General features: G+C 41.5%; 1 protein-coding gene across 6 annotated transcripts in view; it reads left to right on the plus strand.

The window, feature by feature from the left end:
- LOC116848367 (spectrin beta chain, non-erythrocytic 2) overlaps positions 1-25,476 on the plus strand; it is a 71,121-nt gene that overhangs the window by 34,312 nt on the left and 11,333 nt on the right. For all 6 annotated transcript variants that reach the window (XM_032824358.1, XM_032824359.1, XM_032824353.1 and 3 more), the window contains exons 4-11: positions 18,211-18,436; positions 18,730-19,007; positions 19,089-21,692; positions 21,764-22,080; positions 22,623-23,000; positions 23,128-23,793; positions 23,921-24,206; positions 25,148-25,366. In XM_032824358.1, the coding sequence (XP_032680249.1) occupies positions 18,211-18,436; positions 18,730-19,007; positions 19,089-21,692; positions 21,764-22,080; positions 22,623-23,000; positions 23,128-23,793; positions 23,921-24,206; positions 25,148-25,366 (4,974 nt within the window). The remainder of the gene's footprint in view (positions 1-18,210; positions 18,437-18,729; positions 19,008-19,088; positions 21,693-21,763; positions 22,081-22,622; positions 23,001-23,127; positions 23,794-23,920; positions 24,207-25,147; positions 25,367-25,476) is intronic.

Raw genomic sequence — 25,476 nt, forward strand, 5'->3', positions numbered from 1 at the left:
GAATTTTCCAGCGAGATAAGTCGAGCGCGCGATAACGGTTCTCGCCGGTGCGGTATGTGCAGCCTCGGTGGCGAAATAATTATCCGCGTGCACCTCTCACCGCGCGAACGATATTGCGGTATGCAATTTAGCGGGGAAATTTGCGGGTGCTATTGTCGTAAAATGAAGCAGAACGAACGGGTTACGCGATAGTAAGCCGCGGTAGATTCCACGGCGAGACAACAGCCGTTGTGTCGCATTTTACGGTGATTAGGGGAGAGAATTTATAGGCGCCGTTTATCATACTAATTCAAGGAGGGCTCGTTCGGGCAGCGATACAAAGGAAAAAAGAATTGCCTGGAACAGTTAGAGAAACGGATACGCTCTCGCGGATCGGCTTCATGTGAACGTAAGAGTCCCGAGATTCCGGTTGCAACAGTGCGTGATACCACCTGAAGGCGTTACCGCACGCGGAAACATATCTCAGGCAGAAAATAATTGTGATGCATCGCCGTGAACGAACGGTTAATACTTTTTACCGGGCGAACACACACACACACACACACACACACACGTGTTTTATACCACGTGATCCGAAGGTAATTGTCGGGCATCGTTATGAAGTCGTGCGTAAAATTGTCGCGCATCAACCGTGCGATGGAAATAAAAATCCTGTCGCTCTAGAAACGAAAGAATCGAGATTCTCCGCGTTCTTTTAAAACCAAAAATTGTAGCGCTTATGCGACAACATACAAAATGCGTAATTACGTTTCTAATTGGTAGCTATAAATATCCTCATTGATTTCTCGATCTGGCTTGCGGATTAGTGCCGCAAATCCTTTGTGGATTCGTTACCGACGTTACCGACGAACATCCCACTTTACTTCTTCAGGAGATCTTCAGTGGAGGAAGTTCTCCTTTTGTCGTTTAGACAATAAAAAAATATTTTTACAATAAAGTTAAAAGAATTGGCAAAGTTTGACATCATTCGACTTTTTCGTTTCTCTATAAAAAATTCCGGAAAAATACCTTTCTTGACGATCTCTCCAAATCAGAATACTTTTTTCATTTAAGTCCTTCCGCCAATCGTAACGTTACGAGCCGAAGAGGCCACCTCCTCGAATTATTTGCATGAGCTATTCGCATAATTTCGGTGGGCGGAATGCATCTGCGAGCAGCGATCCATGGCGTTTGGTAAATAATGCATGACGGCTTACCGCCGTGTCTTAACGTCTCGAAGACCATCGTGGTCGAAGGCTGCTTTACGAAAGACGGCGCCGTTTTTGCGACTCCGGACTTCGTGCCGATCGCCTGCAACGGTACAGCGCGAGCAGCGCGACATCGCTTGCGAAACACGATTTTCACCGGTTCTCGTTTTTCCCTGTTTGGAGGACGCGGGAAAAGCCGCGTTTGGCTGGAAATAAGTACGCGGAGCTTGTTCGCTTCTGTCTTAAATGTGTTTCGCGCTGTAATAATCTTCCAGTAGTATCAATCCACACGACACAACGTCTAAAATCGGGACATAAGACGTCTTTGACACGTTGCTTTAGGACATAAAAAATGTTCTATACACGTATCTTCAACATTGCAGCTTATTCAACGTTGCCATGAATGCCATTTTCTCTCAGTATACGGCAAAATTAGACAAGCAGCTTGTAACTCTCGAAACATATCGGCACCGCGAATCGACCGTACATTCTTTTCAGTTTGGCCTCCGGAGTGTCCCTCAGGAGGAAAGGAAAGGCGTTTATAAGCCATTAGAGGCGAAAGGATTAAAGGCCACGTCGGCCACGCCCGTGCGTATGTCAAATTCGGTTTGCGTTCGAACACCGCGCGAATCGACGATCACGGTCTTATCGCACGGCTGTCTTTACGGTGACGATCTCACCTCTCACCGTGCCTCACCTCACCTCTCGAAAAAGGACACGAGTTATTTCTGGAGGATGATACGACACCGGCCGTTACGAGCAAACATACCGCGAGCATGTGTATGTGTATACAGGGTGGGTCGTTTTAATCAGTCCATTACAATTTTTCAGAACCCTTAAGTTCGAGATCAAAATGTCGACAAAAGTTGATCAGATGAAAAAAGATAATGACCTTTGTTGACCATGAAAAGCTGTCCTCAAGGTTAGATATAAAAATATGAAATAAAAACTGGATGTTTTTATTAAAAATTTATAAGTGACTTTGATCTGAGGATCTTCTCATATAATTAACCAAGATCACTATCTTTTTTCTTCCTTACGTTGAGCAACTTATGTTTGAAACAATTTGGTCTCAAACTTGAGAGTTCTGAAAAGTTTTAATGGATCGATTAAAATGGCTCGCATATGTGTGCTTTGACAAATTCCGAAATCCTTCTTTGCTTCCACTTAAGAACGTTCCGATTCTATCGATAATACGTTTTCAGTTTTTAGGCAACATCGAGTAAAATTGTGATTGGAATAATGAGAGACGAGACACCGAATTGATAAATTGGTATCGGCAGTCTGTATAATTTATACGTTTTGACCATTCTTACGACACGTAGAAAGCTGAAGAAATTTTCGCGACGTGACAAATTGACGGTGGTACGCGCATGGAAAGTTATTCGCGAAGAAAAGTCACGATCTGACTCTCGAGTTCTTCCTGACACTCTCGCGGTTTCGTAATAACGACGGTACTCGACGAGCGCATGTGGCAGCGATTTCGATAACCGACTGTCGTTACAACAGAATTATGCGTATTATGCTGCAATACCTACGTGAATATTGCTTCGAGTGAATTTAAGTACTCTTTAATAAGAGCTACTGAAGAAAACCATCAGTGTCGAATGCGCAAAATTTTAAGTAAGAAAATCTAGTAGAGGAATTTAAGTAAGCGTATAACGAAGAGCAGTTTAAATAAGTTCTAAACATATTAAAAATAAATAAATCAACTTCGTATTATAATACATCAAATATCTACTATATCTTATTATGCTCCGCGATTATAAAAATAGTTATAAAACTCGTAAAACTCGAAAATATTACACCGGATAGATACCGGAAATTGTCATTAGGAAAAGTACTTTCAGAGTATACACGATTGATACATTCGATCTCTAGTAGTATTTAACATCACCATAACGTAGAAAATTGTGCTGAAAAAGTGAGGATACTCGAGAAGAGGACTAAGAAAACGCGGAACTTTGGAATTCGAGTGAAGCTTCCCAAGCGCGACGACGCAGATCCCGTGTCTCGCCAAGGAACTCTTGCCAGGTACCCACAGGAATCCAACCCTGAAGTAATTAGGGAGGTAGCCGTCGGGTGTTCTGAGAAAAGACGATCTCTTTCTCTTGCGCAGTCAACGTGCATCGCACACGCAGAAAATCTGCGATGCAGAAGAGAAAATAAGAGAGAGAGAGAGAGAGAGAGAGAGAGAGAGGAAATAACGTAAGAGCAAGTCGAAGAAGAAGAAAGGGAATAAGACGCAGATTCGACTGCCCTCCGATTTTTCCTGTTCCTTTTCGTTAAATTTTCGGCGGCTCATAAATCGGAAGGCAGGTGGGTGCGACGAAGAAAGAACCGCAAGACCAAGATAAGAACCGAGTAAGACGAAGAGAAAGAGGAGAAGAAGGAAGAAAACGGAGAAGAGAAGAGGGTGGTCGATGGTGGACGAGGAAGGAAGAAGGGCGAGAGGCAGAGGTCAACGACCGGCAGGCGAAACTTGCTAGACCGTCGCGAGGCCTTGCAGATGTGAAATGAAACCAGACAGCACGCCATAGACAGAAGAACTTAACAGACCGGAGCACAAGATACCTATTTGGATGAAGGATACAAAGAGGAAGGAACGGAACGATTGCTTGACCATATCGGGAATTTTCGTCATTTTGAGTATCAGTGTCTTCTCTTCGCACGACGTTGTATATGTATGTCTGTGCACGAGAAAAAAGACTTGGTTCGATTAACCTGACAACGTAAGCAAAGCAAACACGTTTTGGTTCAAGGAAACACTAGGTTAGGTTGTCTACCGTATCTCACATGATCATTCATATATTTTTTTTAATTAATATCTCAATTATTGCGAATATCACAAAACGGTACAGGACTTTTATATTCACCTCAATCCGTACTATGCCTCCACAAGAGCTTCGAAGGTTGTTCTAAGACACCCTGTATGTTTTTTTTTACTTGTTATGTTTTTTCCTCTTATTAAAATAATCAGTCGCACTGCCGAACGATATTGCGATTTTAGAAGTCAGTATCCTCCTTCATGCTTTATGTTATATTTTTATTAGTATTTATATAGTTTATATTTTCGTTCATAATCTGGCTGTCTCGATCTTAAATTGCAAATCGCGATTAGTGTCCGTTGGCTGATTTCAGCTTTAGATACGTTACCATTGACAGGAATTTCCTGCCAGCCCCGAGCTTCTTTTCTTCCAACACTATTCTCCTATTCCGTTGTGTTCTTGCATCTGCGCGGCAGATACGTCGACCTGAGTTGATCTTTGCGTGTAAGACAATGGCATTTAGAGGTGTTTAGAACCCAACCTCGCCTGAATCGCCGTCCGTTACGTCTTCGCCTTGGCAGGACGTCTCCATCATGAAGTTAAAAGCTGATGATCGGAAACGAACGGGACGAAGAAACGAGTTTATCGAATCGTATATTTAATTACTAATATGATAGTTATATAAACGACGTTAATTTAATTACTACATACACCTTTCTTATTCTGTAAACTGAGAAGAGCGAACATCAATAATGACACGCAAAAGAACAAAAAATAAAAAGAGAACAAAAAAACATTAAACACAAAAATCCGAAAATGATATATGAAACTAGATCGTTACGTTGAAAAATATCGAAGAAAAAAATGGATATTATTAACCTCTTATTCTCCTCGCGACGACAATAAGAGAAGAACGCATTGTTATTCGACATGATTTATCAAATTATTGAACGATGCGTAAACATATTTTAGTAACTCGTAGATAACGTTATCTATGCATGAAATGCATAGCTGACGTTATCTACGACGATTGAGCTGAGGAGAAGCGTAAACATCAAACCAGAGTGAGCCATGACACGCTTTCAACTTTCTGAAAGCAAGTGCAAATAAAATTTTAAAAAAGATGAATCAAATGATTTTTGTACTCTTCGATTATTTACGAGTATTACGCTGTGAATGATGCTTTCGCGTCTGAATTCAGAATATCCGAAAAGTTTGCAGAAAGATTTCCACAAAGCAACACACATAAGTTCTGTACAAGAAATACGAAATAGATAGCGTGATTGTGTTAACGACGATCGTCTCCGCGTTATCAATATTGTTCGAGTTCGTCATCGACTTCAAGCATCCTCTTAACTGATTTATTAAAAAAAGAAAAAAACGTATGCAACTGTCATTAAATGGAACACTATCACTAACTGAGAGATCCACATTACTGACTCTTTCTTTTCTGAGTTGAAATTGACGAAGGGTTCATAGATTACGACCACCTAATATCTCTTGAGCTTCACGACTCTTTGTGACGATGCTTCAGCCGACGTGACAAGACAGAAAGAACAAATCGAGACTCGACATTAGGCAATCGCGTAGCCGGAGGACGGCGCAATCGGCAGTCAATTATCACGAATACGTAGTTATCGCCGATCAACGCCATGTGCCCGAAGAGAATTCGATAGGCTGCTGCCCTTTTATCCGGCAAATTGCGCGTTGGTTCGTACCAGGTTAACGTATCCTACGCGCGCTACATCGTTCTCACAGGATCGAATCATGCGAATTGAGAGGAACTCCGAAGTATCACCCGAAACCTGTAATTACGTTAATCCCGCCGTGACGGTTCGCTGAATTATGCACAGCAGAAATTTAATTCTCGTTATTCGACGGCGTGTCGATAGCACAACTATCAAATGCAAATGAGAGGTACCCGAAAATTTCGAAAAACTTCAAGACATGCGAAAGAGCTGAAGCTCTAAGTATTTAGATATTTGCTTAACGATGATTGCCTCTACATTATCGACATTTGCGGGATTCGTCATCCACTTCAGCATCTCCTTAAAATTTATTTATTATCTGAATAATGAAGTGCCTAGATAAATCCGAACGAATATTGAAATCGTACTGTTTGCTCTGTACATCTCTCTTTTTTCCAGAAACGTGTTTTATATATATATAAAGGCGTTAGATAAAATTTATCGACTGGACAGGTTGAAGGTCGACTTTGCCTTGGAAAATGAAACGCGTCTCATTGAGTGACGTTATGCTAAGGACAAGAGGCGTCAAGAATCATCTCAGAAAATGATCCAGAATCCGATGACGACACATTGTCGATGACGCCACTAACGGAAAAAGATATTACGCGACCTCGCGAGGTTTACGTAGGACGTAACGAATTGTCGTGAATCGTGAATCACTGATCGTACCGCGTAGCGGTTTGACCCTTTCGAGCATAACAGCGGCGAACGTAGTTATTTCGCAGAAAATAAAATGACGAATTGAAGATGAGGTTACAATTGTTGCACTATAGTGCGGTAGCCAATCAATTTACCGAGTTTACTGTCAAATTAACACTGGCTCGCGCTAAATGCATTTCATGATTAGAAAATCGATTAGAGAACCAATTGAACAGTTCGACTTGATGAAACTTGCAATGCGATTGTAGTATCTGCTGTAATAACTTACAAGTAAACCTACCCAAAAGGTACATTCCGATTTCTTTATAATTTGGCACAAATATAGAAGTACAAAAAATTTTTAGGTCATATTTTTTTCATTTTGGCCCACTTTTAGTTTGACGGACAGTTTATAGCTTTTTAATGTTCTTACTCCTATCATCAACAAGTACAATAAGAAATAAAATTTAATACAAGATACAGTTAAATAATTTTAACAAAATCGGCATAGACACGAACCATTCTAAATTTCTTTAGCCGAAATTCCAACCGAAATATTTTAAATCTGTGCTAAATTAGTCAAAAATGGTTCAAATCTCGGCCAAACCGAGAAATTATTTGTATAAATAATACTTTTTCAATTTTTTACATGTTTTGTTTAAACATTCCACTATTTATACAAATAATTTTACACATTTGACCTCATATTCTTAATCAGCAAACCAAAAGTACCTACATCTTGTATTCAGTTTTATTTCTTATGCATTTTTGTTGCACTTGTTGATGATAGGAGTGAGAACATTAAAAAGCTATAAAATGCACGCAAAACTTAAAGTGGACCAAAATGAAAAAATGTGACCTAAATATTTTTATACATTTGTGCCAAATTAGAAAGAAATCGGAGTGTAACCTTTGGGTAAGTTTACTTGTTAGTCGCCTGTGTCGCAGATATGACACGATTACGTCATCGCGAGCAAAAATGTAGGTTAATACTATTTTCTTTCGAATCTGCACTTATTTATCTCGCCATTAACGATCATTTGTATCGACAGAGTTCCATTGACAGGGTGCACGTTATTTGACAATTGTTACTTGGCAAGTTGTTTCCCTTCAGCCATTCGGTATTAGCTAACTGACCTTGGAAACATTAAGCCACGCGGAGTCGCAAACATTCAGCTCGGCTTCAGCTGAAGTTTATTCTCAAGATAACGCGGGTAGATAACAATTGGCTGATGACACCGAAATATGAAGCTGATATTCATTACCTTCACGATTGCGCCGCCTCTACCCACCGCGTCATGCTTTGCTTTCTGGCGCGTTCCACAAATTATTATCTGCGTTTATCTGTAAGATAAATATGCATGTGAAAGAAGGCAAGACGAGGAGCGCGAGAAGATAGAAGAATGTATATAAGGGGAAGTCGTAAAAATTATATATAAATTAAATTAAAAATTTTTACTTAATATAAAATTTAACAAATTTTAGCAAATTATGTCAAATCTGCTGAAGTAGTAACTGAAGAATTGTAGTTTCCTTATATTACTTATTATATCTTATTACAAATGTTCCGATGTTTATATAAAGTGACTAGTCCATATCATCCTTTTTCAATTGCCTTCGCTCCCCTGCATGTCCTTTTTAGCATATTTTTTGCGAAGGATACAAATCGAGATAAGGAAGAACGAATTGCGATTACAATTTCCACGGTAAATCGTTCGCATCTTCGTGAGATCTTGGTTTCTATTGGTATATCTCGTGTTTGCGTACATCTCCCATTTTCCTTCCTTCCATGTTTGCATATACACACACGTTATTCCCACGTTTCTCTTTTCAACGTCGCAGAGAAAGCACACTATGCGTCCTCATTCGGTGGCACCGCTCGCAGGGTTTCCCCGATTTTACGATCACCATCAGGGGCTTTCTCTCGTTCTTCCCTTCCTAGAGACTGCACCCGTCGACTCTCGCAAGTCTTTACGAGAGGATCAACAGACGGCGGAGATGAGAGATGACCGTAAAAGCCGCAGGGACGTCTTTCTAACGGACTCTACCTTGACACCCGCCGCGTCGCTCTTGTCCGCAGCATCCCTGCGGCTCCATCGTCCTTCGAGCGAACACGTTGCTCAACCTTGTACTCCATAACCATTCACGGAAAGCGCAAAAGCCGACGGTGCGCACGTGCGCGCTTCGAAAGTTGAATGACGTCCCAACTCGCGATAAATGCAAACACGAGACATCCGTCGTCAAGGATGAACCTCGCGAAAGAGAGTCGGACCCTTATCGTATTATTTTATTTGGTGGAAGACACTCACGCAGCTGGTGATTGTATCTCGATAAAACAGTTAACCATACAGACAAGTTGTGCAAATAATATGTTGCGAGAAATACCCACATAGAATATTTCTTGAGATTTCTAATTGGGATTCAGTTTAATTTTTCAAAGAAACAAGAAAATCATGTTTTTATATATTAAATTCTACTACAATGTTAATGATAATAACATTATATAATGTCATCAGTATTATTTTATTCCAAAAATTATGATTAATAAAATAAAAATTATACGTTATTAGTATATAATATCCTAAGTTAGTATATAATATCTATATATTATTAGTTATAAAATTATGAAAATAACTAAAATTTTACTTAAATCAATCATTTTTTTCTTTCAGTGTAAAGAACTTATGTTTGGAATAAAAATGAGATTCTCAATTAAGCATCGTAGCGGAATAATCAATTTTGAAATAAATTTTGGACGGTCTAATCAGATTCTATGCTGTATTTGGGAAAATCCTGAGATATTTCTATCTTAAGACATTTCTATAGTAATAACGATAGACATTAGTAATGATATAATGGTAGTTACGGTGGGCTCTACTATTCCGCTCGAGAGGGACAACGCACGGGCTCCTAATTTTTTATCCCGGCAACAGACGGTCGTTAAATCTGGCGTTATGTCACTTTTTCCCGGCGTCTCGGCACAGTTGTCCGACGCGATCACGAGGTCTCCTGTACGTGGCACGGCGCGCACGTCGATGTAAGACGAAAGATAGCGAAGTAATCACCCTTTTTATTGCCGCACACTTTATTATGGCATAAATCTAACGCGAGCGAGCGAGCGTGTACTGTAAAGAAGAAGAGGCGATCTCTTGGAAACCTCGCTCCGGAGAGTTTCATTAACCCACTTAGGCGAGAAATAACCGAGGAGTTCCGCGGGACTCATTCCGCGCATTTTCTCGAAACGATGACGAAAGAGCCGGAGAATCTCATGTCTCCGACACACTATGTGTGAACCACGGCAGTTTCCTTTTCCAGATGCTGTCACGCGCGCGTATTTGCGATCGAACACAACATTCCGCAACCCTGCCAAGAATGCACGGCCGGCTGCTGTAGGAAAACCGCTACGCGGCCCTGTCCCCCCTCCTTTTCCCCCCTGTGATCGAGACGTGACTGCGCTTTGTCGGTGGAACCGACGAGAGTGGGTTGTGCACCGACAGTGTTAACTATTCCTGGCTCGTTATGTTTTTTCAAGTCACAGTCTTAAAATAGAAGAGAGAGAGGGAGAGGAAATTGAGTCGAGTTCCGATTATTTTCGATGCAATCGAATTCTCGAGCTCTGATCTCGTGTCAACATAGGAAAGATTACAAGGAACATACTGAAAAGTTCAAAAATGTGTCTTGTAATTTCTTTGTAAAAAAGTTTCCAGAAGAAACTCCTTTGATTCATTCTTACGAATTACCCAGACTCTTTTTTAAGACTCTTCCCACACAGCAGAGGTGCCCAAAATATATCACAGGGATATCCTAAAGATATATTTAGGATATGCGATATCTTGAAGATATCCTTATGATATATTTGGGACGTTCCTGCTGTGTGGGTTTGTACCTTACCGGCTATGTGACGTCAGAAGCGAAGAATGACATGAAAATTGCGTGTCATTTCTGAATAGAGAAAAATACTGATGAAAGAACATTTGAGATTGCTTCAGCACACTTGTAAGATTGTCCGAAAGGACTATCTCTTTTCCCTGATGATCAATAAATAGTCGTATAATAAATGATGAAATGATGAAATAAGTTTGTCTTGTCTGCACATATATATATACTTCTTTTTCACTATTTATTATACTACTTATTAATCATCAAGAGAAAGGTATACCTTTCAGACAATATCACAAGTATTCTCAAACAGTCTCAAACAGTCTCAAGTGCTCTTTCATCCGTGTTTATCTTTATCTAGAAATGACACGCAACTTTCGTCAATATATCGTTCCTCTAACGTCAAATGCAACATAGCTGCGGATACAAGGGGCCTTAAAAAAGAACAAGAGGCAGCTTATTCAAACTGTCAGTCCAGAGGTGGAACAACCAACAGAAACGTATATAATAAGGAATAAGGAATAATAAGGAATAAAGTATTTCGCGCGAAACAAACAACTCACGGAATGACTCGCCGACGAGGGATTGCGAGTACTCGCTACTGCGCGAAACGACGAGCAAGTCAGCCGCGTTGTCTTACGGACGTAACCCGAACGTTGCGGCTGCATTTCCACGGTGCAGTTACCGTCTTCGAGAAATAAGCACGGTCGAGCGGTTGCGGCACGCCGATCCAGTGAATGTCCGTACGTAGGAGTCGCATTCCACGTTAAATGCATTAGGAATGCTATTCCCATACAGTCGGACTGTGCGGACCTTACGGCGGGCGATGCGGCGTAACCGACCGCGTTACCGCAACCCCTCGCGAAATTAATTTCCGCGAATGTTTCCATTAACCCGCATCAGGACGCGCCGCATTCTTAGCGCGTACGCGCCGACACGTCGATAAATGCGCGACGGTTTTCCTTCGCTAGTAACTGTGAATCAAAACGTACATGCGAGGCGCGTCTCGCGTTACTTTAAACGGGAAGTTATGCTTGAACTTACAGAATCGACTCTAGTCATTACAAAACATCGCGATGTCGTGTCCCCATAGTTAGTTGATATCAATTTTAACATCTGAGATAACATCTGGAAATGTCCCTCGGCCGATTTTGATCGGCTTTGAATATATTGTAGAATAATTGAGAGCAATAAATACGTATTTTATATGTATTTTCTCGCACGTGTGAAGTTGCCATACACATTGCAAAACGATACCTCGAAAAAAATTCGAAGTCTTTATAATATTATATTTGAATTTTTCAAAATGTCATTTTCTTCAACATATCCTCTTATAAATAGTTTCAAAACTTTTTGACGATGAATATGGTCCATTCTTGGCCTTTTCGTACGCAGAATTATAAAACATATATCTTGTAAAAATGAGAATATTTCCTAAACCATTGTAGAGCAAAAGATCAGGATTTGCTTTACTACAAGAGAGAAACACGAGGGTCCAACTGAATTGAACGGTATCATCATTCAATTACCCCTGCTACACTTTCCCACACTCGCCCAGACTCGCCCAGACTTCGTCCTTGGACCACCCTGCGTCTCGCAGCGTTGAGCCGCGGCTTAGCACCACTCGCGAAATCGGCCTCTCGTGCAAATGCGATTATCAATCGAGACGATCGTGTTTCATCGCGACGGCGGCGGTCGAGGCACGAAAATTTAATCGGCTCGATCCGGCACGCTTCGACAATACGTCAATTAGGGGACGGCGCTTAAGGCGCTTTAAAACCGCGCGCAAATTGCGGCTGGTCGGGCGCAGCGCGCAAAAAGCGATCATGCAGAACGGGCACCGGCCCGGTTAAGTTATTTAACGCCGTTGCCTCTTATCGAGTCTCCTTGCACGAGTTTCAAGCGTATCCCGCTTTTTAACCAACGCGTAACAGTACCGCGTTCGCTTTACTATGCAGCCACGGCACTCATTCATTATTCATACGTCGCTGAAACTCGACTTGCAACGTGAGTGCACGCGCCTCGGCGTGGCGAAAATTTGAAGGTTTCGGTGCCTCCCCCCTCCTCGTTGTCCCCTTTGACGTCTCTTCCTCTTTCACTGGCTAACGGATTTTACGTACCGCCGTCAAGACACGATATGAATAAGCGTTAAGCTGTATCTCGTGTGATTTGTAATAATATAGTGATTTTCACGCACGAAAAACCGGTTCCTTTTCAAATTAATACTCTACCGAATGTGCTCGCCGTATGATTATATAGCGCGATAAAAAAGAAAATAATTGCCACACTTGAACAAAGTTGCACGATGACACGCTGTGGTAAGAGTTGTACAGTCGGCTAATTAGGGGTTGCGATATTTTTTCTCGGCGAGTTTCGTAACGCATCCCGTATTCAATGGAAGAATTTATTTTTTTGTAACTCTCAGTAAATACACTTCCTTATTGAATATAGAATGCGTCTCAAAACAAATCAGAGAAAAATGTTGCAATCAGCAGACTGTATCGAAAAAATATCCAATTTTCATAATGCAGAAGACCAGGAAGTAAGGCGTGACAGAGAATTTAAATATATCGCTGTTCGAGTTTTATTAGGATTTTATTCGTGAATTTATGATAATATTCTGATGTAATTTAACCTGAATGTTTCAATGTAACAGCGTTGAAGATCAGAAGCCAATCATTTAATTTCTGTATCAATATCCAAAAGTTTCACGTTAGACAGTACACGAGATAACAATAATAATGAAATATGTACGAAAATTTGTTAGTCGATACTACCTGATAGAAAGATGTAGTTTTTCGTTTGAGCAAAGAACAGAAGAAAAGCGCTACATAAAAAATGTGATAGAAAATAATTAGTCCATTGTCGGAGTGACTTCCAAACTTTGACAGGCATCTTATCTGCAGAGAAGTAAAGCAATGACGTCTGCCGGTTATATCGATGTTATCGATTTAATAAGCTTATAAGTAAATAATATGTGCTGCTCTGTCACTACTATAAAAACCAGCTACCATCATACGTTATCTCGCTGCTCCCATTTAGTTTGACACTGGATACGCCGTTGACATTGCGTTAAAATTCCACAGTTAATGACATACTCGTAGGGGAGCCTCGATCAGCTGATCGGACTACCGATCGTTGCACCGGCGCGCGTATGTCGCACATCGTTATGCCGAGACCGAACTCTCTATCATTATCGACTAGACGCTCGTAGATACATTGGCCGCTCGGTGTTATTACGAGCGAGGTGCATAATGCGCCAGCGGTAGCTGCAAATTGCACGGCGACAGCGGGGAATGCGCTCGGCCGCGCAGTTTAACCTAAGTAGATCATTAGTCGCGTGTCGTCCCGTTATCGCGTGCGATGAATCACGTCGGAAGGGGTACCTTTCTGTCGCTTTTTTTTTTCTTTCTTGCATACGATGGATCGTCCACGACGTTCTGCGCGTCCGCTTAGGCTAACGCGCTTCGTCTCGCTATTTGTCTCACTGAGAGGACCGCCCCGTTCGTTCCTCTCGCCATGAGGGAAGAGCACGCGAATGCGTCTTCAAGAGAAAGAGAGGGGACCCGTATTCATCGTGAGCCATGGTGCTTATTACACGTGATAAGGCGACGCTTAGAAGCGCTTTTCCTGCACCTCGATGGATATCACGCGACGGCTGATGAAAAATGCAATTTGCGAGCGAACAAAGGACAAAAGCGTGATTCTCGCTACGCGTTGATAGAGATTCGAATAGGATCGCGAATACAGTAACATCTTTGGCGTATCAATACGAAAAATAAGATGACAATGACCTGATGTGTTATGTCAACAACGTTGAGACGGTGTTGAGCTAAGCGAATTTCAATCTCAGCTCTGGTTATGATAACATCCAGATCCACTCGCGCTCAGGTGAACCTCGTTTTACAGTCTCCATAGATTAGAACACACAAGTTGCCGTAATCATGTAAACATAAATTTAAGCTAAATAACCAATTAAGGTTATTTGAAGTTTATATACTTCTGAAAGAAGATAGAAGGCAGAGAGAAAGAATATAGAAGATATAACAAATCTGATCCTAAGCAGAAGTAACTAGATTGGATTGAAATCCTAGTTACTCAGTCTGAATTATACAGTTATTTTTGTCTTCTTTTGAATAGAACAATCTTACAGCAATATCTTGGTTGATTCTTTAGGTTCTTAAGGTGATTCCATATTTTGAAAACTTTACTAGCAAAGTACTGACCTTCGTTTGCAAAGATTATGACGCCTGCCTAAGTAAATGAATTAGAGCATTGCTCAATATACAAGAAGAATGATAAAAAGTATCAAAATTAATACATATCGAGCTATCAGTCAGCATAAATATTTGCCTGCTATAAAATGCTGCAGTTTGTATGTACCAAACATGTGTTTCCTTCCCTTAGAAAAATGTCAAAGAACATTGCCATAATTTTATAATTGAACTTAGAGAAGCTTAAAAATATACAATAAATGTGTACAAAGACTTTTATATATGGTTAGGTTTTCCGCTAAATATGGCAAAATAGAGCAGCACATATTTGTAAGAGATAAAAGAAATACGTAGCGTGATCGTGTATTTGACATGACGTTTTTTGGTGACCGCTTCTACGTTATCAATATTTTTGAAATTCGTCATTTATTTAGCATGTCCTTAAATTGAAAACGTATATTCACGATTACGGCAGTTTGTCCTTCGCGCTTAGCCACAGCCGTAGACAACAGAAAAATCGTGTTCAGCACAGTCAATGTCGATCAGGAGTTCAGAGAAGTGGCCGCCCCGGTCGGACATCTGGCGATCGGCTGCACTACGCTCAGGGAGCACGTGGCTGAAAGCCTGCGGGACACGAGGAAGTCCGGTCTGGTCGGATCAGCGTCATCTTGGCCGACCAGACTCGGCTCGTTAACTTCGCATCCACGACGACGTAGCCGGCGTCGGGCTGCACTCGGCCGCTTAACGGTGACGCTACGCGTCCTTTTTGTTTTGGGTTCCGCGGGGCTGTCAGCTGCCCCGGCAAACGCCATAATTTCCATTTCCCAGCGGCCTTGATAGACCGACACAAGTGATCGGACGGCATTCCAGCAGCACTGCGCGGGGAACGTCGACGTCCCGCGTGCGATTAACTATAATAACGCGGCGAAAGAGGAGCGTGAGCGAGCAGAACTATCGATCTCGTCGATACTTGCTGGCTAATATCGTCAAACGAACGAATTGACAGCCGAGAATCTAGTACGGTCAATAGTTTATCTCCCTTACACGCCAAAAATTTTTATTGGGAAAATTTTATTTTAATGTAGCATACTTAGTAAGCGAATTGATAGCAAAGTGTGCGTAGGTTGACAATAAATTTGATAAAAATACCAAAACCATTTACGCCCGCATTCAGTTTTGTCGTCAGAGTCTGCTGACAGGTGATACGAACAGATTGGCAGCAGAAATCATGCAGATCCTGTTGCGCAGCAGAGTCTGTCGTCAGATCGTTACAGGCTCTGCTCAGTTTCTGCCACCAATCTGGTCGAATTGCTTGTCAGCAGGCTGTTACATTTCTGACAGCAGTTTGGCAACATAATTAGATATAACAAAACCTGTGTTGGATTTGCTGTCTTTCTGCTATCAAAAATTTTTAGTAGACTCGGTTCAAAATCTGTTTGCGTAAGTTTGGCTATATCTGATATTAATAATATAATAATTTACTAGATTTCTTATCTAGATATCTTTTTTTTTTTCGTTTCTCACACACATTACCCGCAATTGTATCGTCAAATCTTACGTCCACGCTCGTTTATATGAACGTTAAAAACGATGATCTAACGCGATACTTTCACCATTGACAAGTGATTATTAATAGCGACCGGCACCGGTTCTAGCCGATTGCGAGTAATAAATGTTGCATTATCAATAAGATCCTATTACGGCCGGGTAAACCGTAATGTAGTGACATGCAGCAGCTCGTTGCTGTCGGCGAATCCGTACGCAAGTGTAATTTTAGTGGACACCAGGAGATTCACGATCACCTCTTGACGCTTCTCTGGATGCTGTTGAACGTGTAGCCGAGCCGTTAACTGTTACATTTAGAATCTTACCAAGATCCGAATCAACACATATCTCAGCAGAAAAATATCCGCACAGCTCGTTCCCTAATTTCTCTAAACCCACCTCGTTAACTGTACTCTATTAGTTAAGTTGGCTGAGGCGAAGTTAGTTCACGAGCTAGATTTCATATCAAGGTCCTTCGTAAACACGTCGGGAATATTGTGCCGTTCGATTGGAACTTTACGGATTTAATGTAACGGTCGCTTTATTATTTTGAATAATCACGATACGCGCAAGGCCGTAAAACACGAAGCCGCCTGGGGGAACAAGGAATGACCGAAAAAAATGGCCGTTCTGCATCGCATCCCTCTTCGCAATCACGTGGAATAAAATACAATTATTAAATACATCGCAGTCGTAATTCATTGCACGGCGCGGTCGCATAATTACTTCCGCCGCATCGACGGTCCACGATGGGCTCTTACGCGCTCGGAAATTAATGGATCAAAATAAATTTCGTAACCGTTGCACCGTGACTTAAGTAAAATTAACAGGATTCTCTCGGTGCACCATTCAACACGGCTGTTTGTATTCGTTCTTCCGCGGGCCACATACACCAAATTACCAAATACACCGCAGCTCGAATTTACACATCGTATACGGAGAAAATAGTAAAACTTATGTTAAAATATAATTTATTTTACAATATTTTCTGTGAAATCGGATTATACCGGCATCGTTGTGTATAAATCACCAGAACATGATAGATTTGACGATCCACCGAATATATGGTATAAAAAATGTAATAACAATATGTCCGACGAATTTTTTCGTTAATTTGAAATTATTGAACAATTCTGAAAAAATTCATATAATGGATTCATGCAACGCTCTTCTGTAGATTAATCATTCGCAGTTTATCAAGATGCACGATCGTAACGATCGGTGTTGCAACAAAGGCGAGGAAATTTTCTGTTCTCAACCACTCGAAATCCGCGGTGCTCGGCGTCGCGAATCACGCCGCATGCCTTTCCTATTATTACAAAGTTACCCGTGCGTTATTAAGATAATTTACGTAACCTGCATTTACGTAACCTGCATTCACCATCTTACTGACTGTACGTGCAACAGGTCGGAATGCGAGTAATTATGCGAACGGCGCGTACCAATACCTGTCGCATAAATTATACGGGCGCATTATTCACTCATCGATCGATGAGACCCACGGAGATAACTTGCGATACCTTGCCATACGTCGTGGCATACACTGGAATGACAAGGTCCCAAGCTGGAGAAACTTGGAAATGTTACTGTGTTAGCGTAGACATCGCGAATGGTATTTTAAAGAAAGGAAAGAAGAAGTAACATAAGCAAAATAATCTCGTGGTATAAAAAAATTGAATATTCACGAAAGATATTTTGTCTATGAAATTTTAGCAAAAAAAGAGAGAAGAAATACCATAAATGATCTCTTAATATGAAAAGACTTATAAAAATGAATATTTATAAAATATATTACATCTTTGTCTGTAACAATTTTAGAGAAAGGAGAGAAGAAATAATTTCATATGTAAAGTAATTTCGTAGCGTAAAAAGACTAAATTGATGAAAGATATTCCGTTTTTGTTTACAAAATTTTAGAGAAAAAAGAAGAGAGAAGTAACAAAATAATCTTACAGTAAAATATTTGAATATTAATGAAAGATATTTCGTCTATGAAATTTTAGAAACAGAAAGGAAGTAACACACATAAAAAAGTGAGGAGCAAAATAATCTCATAGCATAAAAATACTAAGTATTAACGAAAAAATATTCTGTTTTCATCTATAAAACGTTTGTAAACATTAAGCGTGACACTAAAATATGTTTGTAGATAATTTTTACGCAACAAATAGTTAAATCACTGCATTTCCTTCTGCATTCTGATTTTCGAAAATCGCATTTTTGCTTCTAGGTTCGTCTCGAGAGTATTGGCGCGGAGGATATCGTGGACGGTAATCCTAGACTGATCCTTGGTCTTATCTGGACTATCATTCTGCGCTTCCAAATTCAAGAGATCGAGATCGACGTGGACGAGGAGAATGACAGCAGCGAGAAAAAGTCTGCCAAAGATGCACTGTTACTCTGGTGTCAGAGAAAAACGAATGGCTATCCTGGCGTCAACATACAGGACTTCACCGGTAAGACAAATTTGTCCGCATCTCGATTACGCGGTATGAATATTTCAGATTTTAGAGTATCATAAGTGAGTCCCAAGGAAGATATCTAATACTTCTAAATATAGGAAACACTGGACATAATTTCGCGCGCATATTCATACATGATATTTCTTCGTCGAGAGACTCGCACGATAGCCGAGATTAGATAACTTATGAATAAGAGAGAGTCGTATATTTTTTTAGAGAAAGTTAAATTATACGTCGAGATATAAGAGGAGTTTAAGATCTTTTCATATTTTCTTTCTGACAAACAGGGTCCTGGAGAAGTGGTCTTGGTTTTAACGCTCTCATACACGCTCACAGACCGGATTTGGTCAATTGGTCGGAATTGCAGCAGAACAGAAACATCGATAATCTCAATTATGCCTTCGACGTCGCGAACTCGGAACTCGGCATACCGCGACTATTGGATGCGGAAGACGTGGACACCGCCAGGCCGGACGAGAAGTCGATTATCACCTACGTCGCGTCTTACTACCACACGTTCGCCAGGATGAAGAACGAGATAAAGAGCGGCAAGAGAATAGCGAATGTACGTATGGTCGCTCGAGATTATCACGCATCGTATATTCAGAGTAACTTGACTTAACCGCGCGTTAATTCGTATTCACAGATCGTCGGCCAGATGATGGATGCTGACAAAATGAAGGTTCACTACGAGAAGCTGACGAGCGACCTGCTGGAATGGATCAAGATGAAGATCGAGGTGCTGGAGAGCCGTAGTTTCCCGAACTCGCTTGAGGGTATCCAACGGGAGCTGCTGGCCTTCAAGCAATATCGAACAGTGGAGAAGCCGCCCAAGTACAAGGAACGATCAGAGATAGAAGCACTGTATTTCCACATAAATACTCAGCTGAAGTCCCTGAACCAGCCGGCATTCACTCCGCAAGAAGGACAGCTGATCCATGATATCGAAAGGAACTGGGTGGAGCTGGAGAGCGCGGAACACCGTCGTGAGGTTGCCCTGAGAACCGAACTTCTACGGCAAGAGAGGCTCGAACAACTCAACTACAAGTTCGAACGAAAAAGCGTGCTCAGAGAAGGCTACCTAAAAGAAATGATCCAGGTGTTGACCGATCCAAGGTACGGCAGCAACTTGGCGCAGGTGGACGCCACGGTGAAGAAGCACGAGGCCATCAGCGCCGACATTTTAGCGCGCGAGGAACGCTTTCACGATCTGACGAATATGTCTGAAGAGCTCGTTCGTGAAAATTACCACGGCTTAGAGAGAGTCCGCAGCAGGGAACAGGAGGTGTTGCAAAGATGGAAAGAGTTGCTGGCTCTGCTGGACCATCATAAGTCCAATCTGGTTGCCTTGTGCTCACTAATGAGCTTGATGCGGGAGATTGACACGACGTTGGCTTCGATCCAAGAGCTCCAACTGAACTTTCAGAGCACCGATGTGGGCCCACATCTACTGGGAGTGGAAGATCTGTTGCAGAAGCACAGTCTGCAGGAACTGCAGGTGACAGCTCTGGGTGAGAGTCAAAGGAGACTCGGCAGACAAGCCACTCAACACCTGGCGCAGCCGCAGAGCAAGGAAGCGCCGATGTTACAGCAAAAGTTGGAATTGCTGAACAGTACCTACGATGAGTTATTGGAGAACAGTAAAGAGCGCAAGGCTCGGTTGGAAGACGCCAGGAACTTCTTCCACTTCCTTCAGGACCACGAGGATGAGGAGTCGTGGTTGGTTGAGAAGCAGCGGATCTGTAAGGCCGGTATATCCGCTAAAGACCTACGAGCAGTGATCTCGCTGCAGCAGAAGCATAAGGCTCTGCAAGATGAGATGAAGGTGCGCAGGCCCAAGTCCGAGCAACTCTGCGACACTGGCAGGAAACTGATAGCTGACAATCATCCGTCGGCACTAGAGATACAGAACCGAATAGATTCACTGCAGGAACACTGGAGGGTTTTGGAAGAACTGGCAGCGTTGAGGAAAAAGCAATTGGACGACGCGGCCGAAACGTTCCAATTTTATGCCGACGCGAACGAGGCCGACTCGTGGATGAACGAAAAAATGACGCTGGTAGCTTCGGAAGACTACGGAGTGGACGAGCCGAGCGCTCAAGCTTTGTTGCAAAGACACAAGGACCTAGAAGGCGAACTGAATGCGTATAAAGGCGACGTGCAGTCGCTAAACACGCAAGCGGAGAAACTCATCAAATCCGGAATTTCCACTCTGGAGCTAACTGCCGATCCGGAACCGGTCGCCGAGCTCGAGCAAGAAGAGTGGAGCAAGGAAATAAGGCTGGTACCACAAGACGAGTGGGTGGATGAGGTGGTCGAACGACTGGAACCGAGAACCGTTCACGAGGACAGATTAGTGCCACAGGTGAAGAGTCTGTATCCATTCAATGGTCAAGGTATGCACATGGTAAAGGGTGAGGTGATGTTCTTGATGAGTAAGACGAATCCTGATTGGTGGAGCGTGAGGAAGACCGATGGTACAGATGGATTCGTGCCAGCTAACTACGTTCGCGAAATTGAACCGAAAGTCGTACAGGTACAAGTACGAAGACCCGAGAAAGTCAAGGTTACTCAACGGGTGAAGAAGACGAAGATGGTGAAACAGGTGGTGCCGGTCCGGCGATTGAAGTCCATCAAGTCCACCGTAAAGCCGATCAAGCGGAAAACAGTGAGCGACGGTGACAGTGTGGAGAAGCGACAGAAGAAGATTAACGATACCTACGGCGAGCTGCAGGAACTCGCTGTGAAGCGTCATGCGTTATTGGAGGATGCCATCAGGCTTTATGGTTTTTATCGAGAATGCGACGACTTCGAGAAATGGATCAAAGACAAAGAAAAAATGTTGAGAGTCGACGATCCTCGCGATAACGTCGAGACAGCGAGAAGGAAGTACGAGAAGTTCCTGACGGATCTGTCGGCGTCTGGAAAACGAGTGGAGGCTATAGATACCGCAGTAGACGAATTCGTTCGTCAGGGTCATAGTCAGCTGGACAAAGTCAAGGCTAGACAGAAGCACATTCATCAGTTGTGGGATCATCTGAACTGGCTGAAGACACAAAAAGAAAAAAGTTTGGAAGGTGCATCCAGCGTCGAGTTGTTCAACAGAACCTGCGATGAGGCTCACGATTGGATGCTGGAAAAGATTACCCAGCTAGACACTGCTGAGCTGGGACCTGACTTGAAGACTGTGCAGGCTCTGCAGAGGAGACATCAGCATCTGGAGCGCGAACTGGCACCAGTCGAGGAGAAAGTAAGCAACTTCATTATTTCTTATTTATACAATAAGCAAGGACAAATAATAATTTAATTCAATTTTTATAGGTGCGAAAAGTAGATTTGTTAGCGAATAGCGTAAAAAATTCATACCCACATGAACTCAATAATGTCAACGCAAGACAAAACGAGATTAAGGAGCTTTGGAACAAAGTCCAAACGAAGGCCAAAGAACGAAGATCCCGTTTAGAAGACGCAGTTGGTCAACAGATATTCATGAACAGCTCGAAGAACTTGATCAACTGGGCCACGGACATACAAGAAACGATGAAAGCTGAAGAGCCCGTGAGAGACGTCGCTACGGCCGAACAGCTCAAGAAACAGCACATGGAACTCGGAGAAGAAATACGTACCAAAGAAGACGAGTACGTATTTATATTATCATACTTGCAATTAATCATACTGAAAAATTCTAGAATATATATGTATACACAAAGATAAAACACATACTCTTTTCAGATATTAATAATTTAATATCTGAATAAGATTCTCGAATTAACTTCAGTTTAGCATTCACGCATCAAATTGCTAAAAAAAAAAGTAAGATTCTAAATTTAAATATTGAATTATTACAAATATAAATATAGAATTATTTTCTTCAAGTATGCAAAATATTTTCTACTTCTTTCTGTGTAGAATTATCATCATCTTATACCTTAATTTTAATTACATTATACCTTAAATTATCTATATTAAAAACAATAATTGCGACAAATTTTTTTAATTTATCTTTTGTGTACTCAAAACTATAACATCTGAACATTAGGTAAGCACATTTGTAAATATTTATGTAAGAATACATTAGCAAAGTTATTGGGTCTTATAGACCTCATATGCCAAACTGAGCAGCAAAAAATAAACGTGCCAAAAATTAATCAGTTTGCTAAGATAATTGTTGCACTTGCAGATTCCGTGAAGTTGAAGACCTCGGTAACCAATTGTTGCGTCGCAACCAGAGCTTGGCGGATGTGCGCGAACGTCTGGACAAGCTAAACGGATTGTATTCAGCTGTGACATCCGACTGGATGGCCAAGGAGGAATGGCTACGACAATGCTTGGAATTGCAGCAATTTAATCGGGAAGCAGATCAAATTGAAGCTACTACCAGCTCTCATGAGGCTTTTCTCGAGTTCACAGATTTGGGAGAATCTCTGGATGACGTCGAAGCATTACTGAAGCAACATGGCAAATTTGAGAATACTCTGCACGCGCAAGATGACAGATTGAAGGCGTTCAGTGATACTGCCGACAAATTGATCGCTCACAACCATTATGATAAAGATTAGTAAGTATTAAAGAAGGTCAAATCCGCATTTAGTTATATTTGTTTGTTGGTGATTGTAGCTTTACCTTGACATGTTAAAGAAACTCAATTTCGCATCAGCTATATAGATATAATTTTTTATATCCAGTATCAACGAAAGAAGAAACCAAGTACTAGCGCGTCGCATGGCAGTGAAAGACGCCGCTCAGCGCCGAAGAGCAGCCTTGAAAGCATCCGAACATTACCAGCAGTTCTCAGCCGAAGTGGATGACTTGCGCGACTGGTTGGGTGACAAGATGAAAACCGCGGCCGACGAAAGTTACCGTGATTTAAATAATCTCGAACGCAAACTGCAGAAACACGAGGCCTTCGAACGGGAATTACGCGCCAATGAAGGACAACTGAGAGCAGTCAATAAGGCTGGCAAAGCGTTGATATCCGAAGAGAATTATAGATCAGATGATGTCGGAGAGACATTGAAGGACCTAAATAATCAATGGGATCAACTAGTGGCATTATCACTAGAAAAAGGTCGCAGATTACGACAAGCAGCCTCGCAACACGGATATAATCGCACCATGGAAGATGCCAGATTGAAGCTGGAAGAGATTGAGAGTTGTTTGCAGAGTAAACAAGTCGGTGCGGACTTGCGCAGCTGCAAAGAGTTATTGAAGAAACACCAGACTCTGGAGAGCGACATGTGCCAGTGGGAGCAGAAAGTGGACGACCTCGTAGCCATGGGTCAAGAGATGGCACACGAGGGTCACTTTGACGCAGTGAATATCCTGAAAAGTAGTCAAGCCACGCAGAAGAAGTATGTTGAAATTGATTTGTTCTTTGATATTTATAATCTTAATGTTTACGACTTAAATGTTTGATAATTAAATCATTTTGTTGACGAGAAAGGGATATGCGTATACAATTGATTGTGTAATTCACAGATTCCGTAGCCTGAAAGAGCCCGCTAAGAAACGACGAGAAGCACTGGAGGAAAGTTTGCGTTTCCACAAATTCGGCTTCGAATTGGACGCAGAGCTGCAATGGATCAAGGACCATTTACCGCAAGCATCCTCGACAACTCTTGGACAGAACTTGCACCAAGCACAGACCTTGCACAAGAAGCACAAGAAACTGGAGGCAGAGATCGCCGGTCACCAGCCCATGATAGACAAGACACTGGCTTCTGGGCAGACGCTCATCGATCAGGCGCACCCGGAAAGAAAGAAGGTAAATCATGAGAGCTTCTTCACGAAACAATCGGTCTTTTTCTCGTAAACTCGCACGATGACGATTAGCTCACGTGAGAATGGAGTAAGAAATTATGATTTTTGCACAGCTGGAGCGTTCCGAAGAATACTGGGTCTACGGAGGTAAGGTGGACACAGATGCATGAGAAATGTTGTAAAAAAATGCCTATCGCTTTTCTCTGTTAATTATACGTTAGCGATCACGTCCTATCTCACGTAATTAACGAATAATTATTTTTATAGGTTTAACAGAGGCTGTAGTGTAATTTTTTTTAATTACAGACTATCCCTGTGTGTAATTTTGTTGATTCTTGAAAGGTGGAAACTCCTTTCAAGATGTGCGATCTTTCACATAAATTAATATTATATATACAAGCAACACAGTTTTACATGTAAAAATTGCATAATGAAATTTTATAATATATTTTCCTCCAACTTTTAAATTTGCTGAAAGAAGTTTGTCTGTGTATTGAAAGTCGTTTATATCAAAATGTTTTTGTTATTTTACGCAGGTATACCAACTGAACGAGTATTTTAAATATAATTTATTTAATACAATTTCACCCACACATTTTGTAGTTTTCAAGTTATAAAAGTTATATTATCAACCACTAATATATGAATTATATAATTTTAGTTACAAGCTTTCTAATTTTGTCACTTTGTTTAAATATCCCAATCAATAAGCGTCAGGAATCGTGAAGTGTGTAGAAGATTTGTAGTTTATATGTTTTTGCATGCAAGCTGATACTTTTGCCACAACAACAATACTCTGGGCAGAGTCAGCATCACTGATATTTCCCTTGATGACGCCGAGCAACTGAGCTTTCGAAAACAGCGACAAGTTATTTCATTAATCATTAATGTAATAAATTAGCTATTAGAGGACAATAAATAATTGATCGTATATGATTTGACTAGATCCAAGAACTCTGCGATGTCCTGGATGATGCATGGAAAGACTTGCAAGATAAAGCAGGAGACCGTAGCAAAGCATTGGACTTGTCTCTAAAAGCGCAAGAATTCTTCTTCGAGGCTGGCGAGGTTGAGAGCTGGCTTAACGAGAAGAACGACGTGTTGAGTTCAACCGATTACGGTAGAGATCGTGATGCCGCCACGAAACTACTAACGAAGCACAAGGTACTTCTACATACATAAAACAAAGTATTGATGAAACAAAGAAAAATATTTTTTTTTTATAACTTTAGCATCCATCTATAGATTAATGCAAAATATTTATTATTTTTTTT

Source organism: Odontomachus brunneus, unplaced genomic scaffold (assembly GCF_010583005.1).
Source record: "Odontomachus brunneus isolate Ranch 3 - 2012 unplaced genomic scaffold, Obru_v1 Obru_scaffold_093, whole genome shotgun sequence".
Lineage (NCBI taxonomy): Eukaryota > Metazoa > Arthropoda > Insecta > Hymenoptera > Formicidae > Odontomachus > Odontomachus brunneus.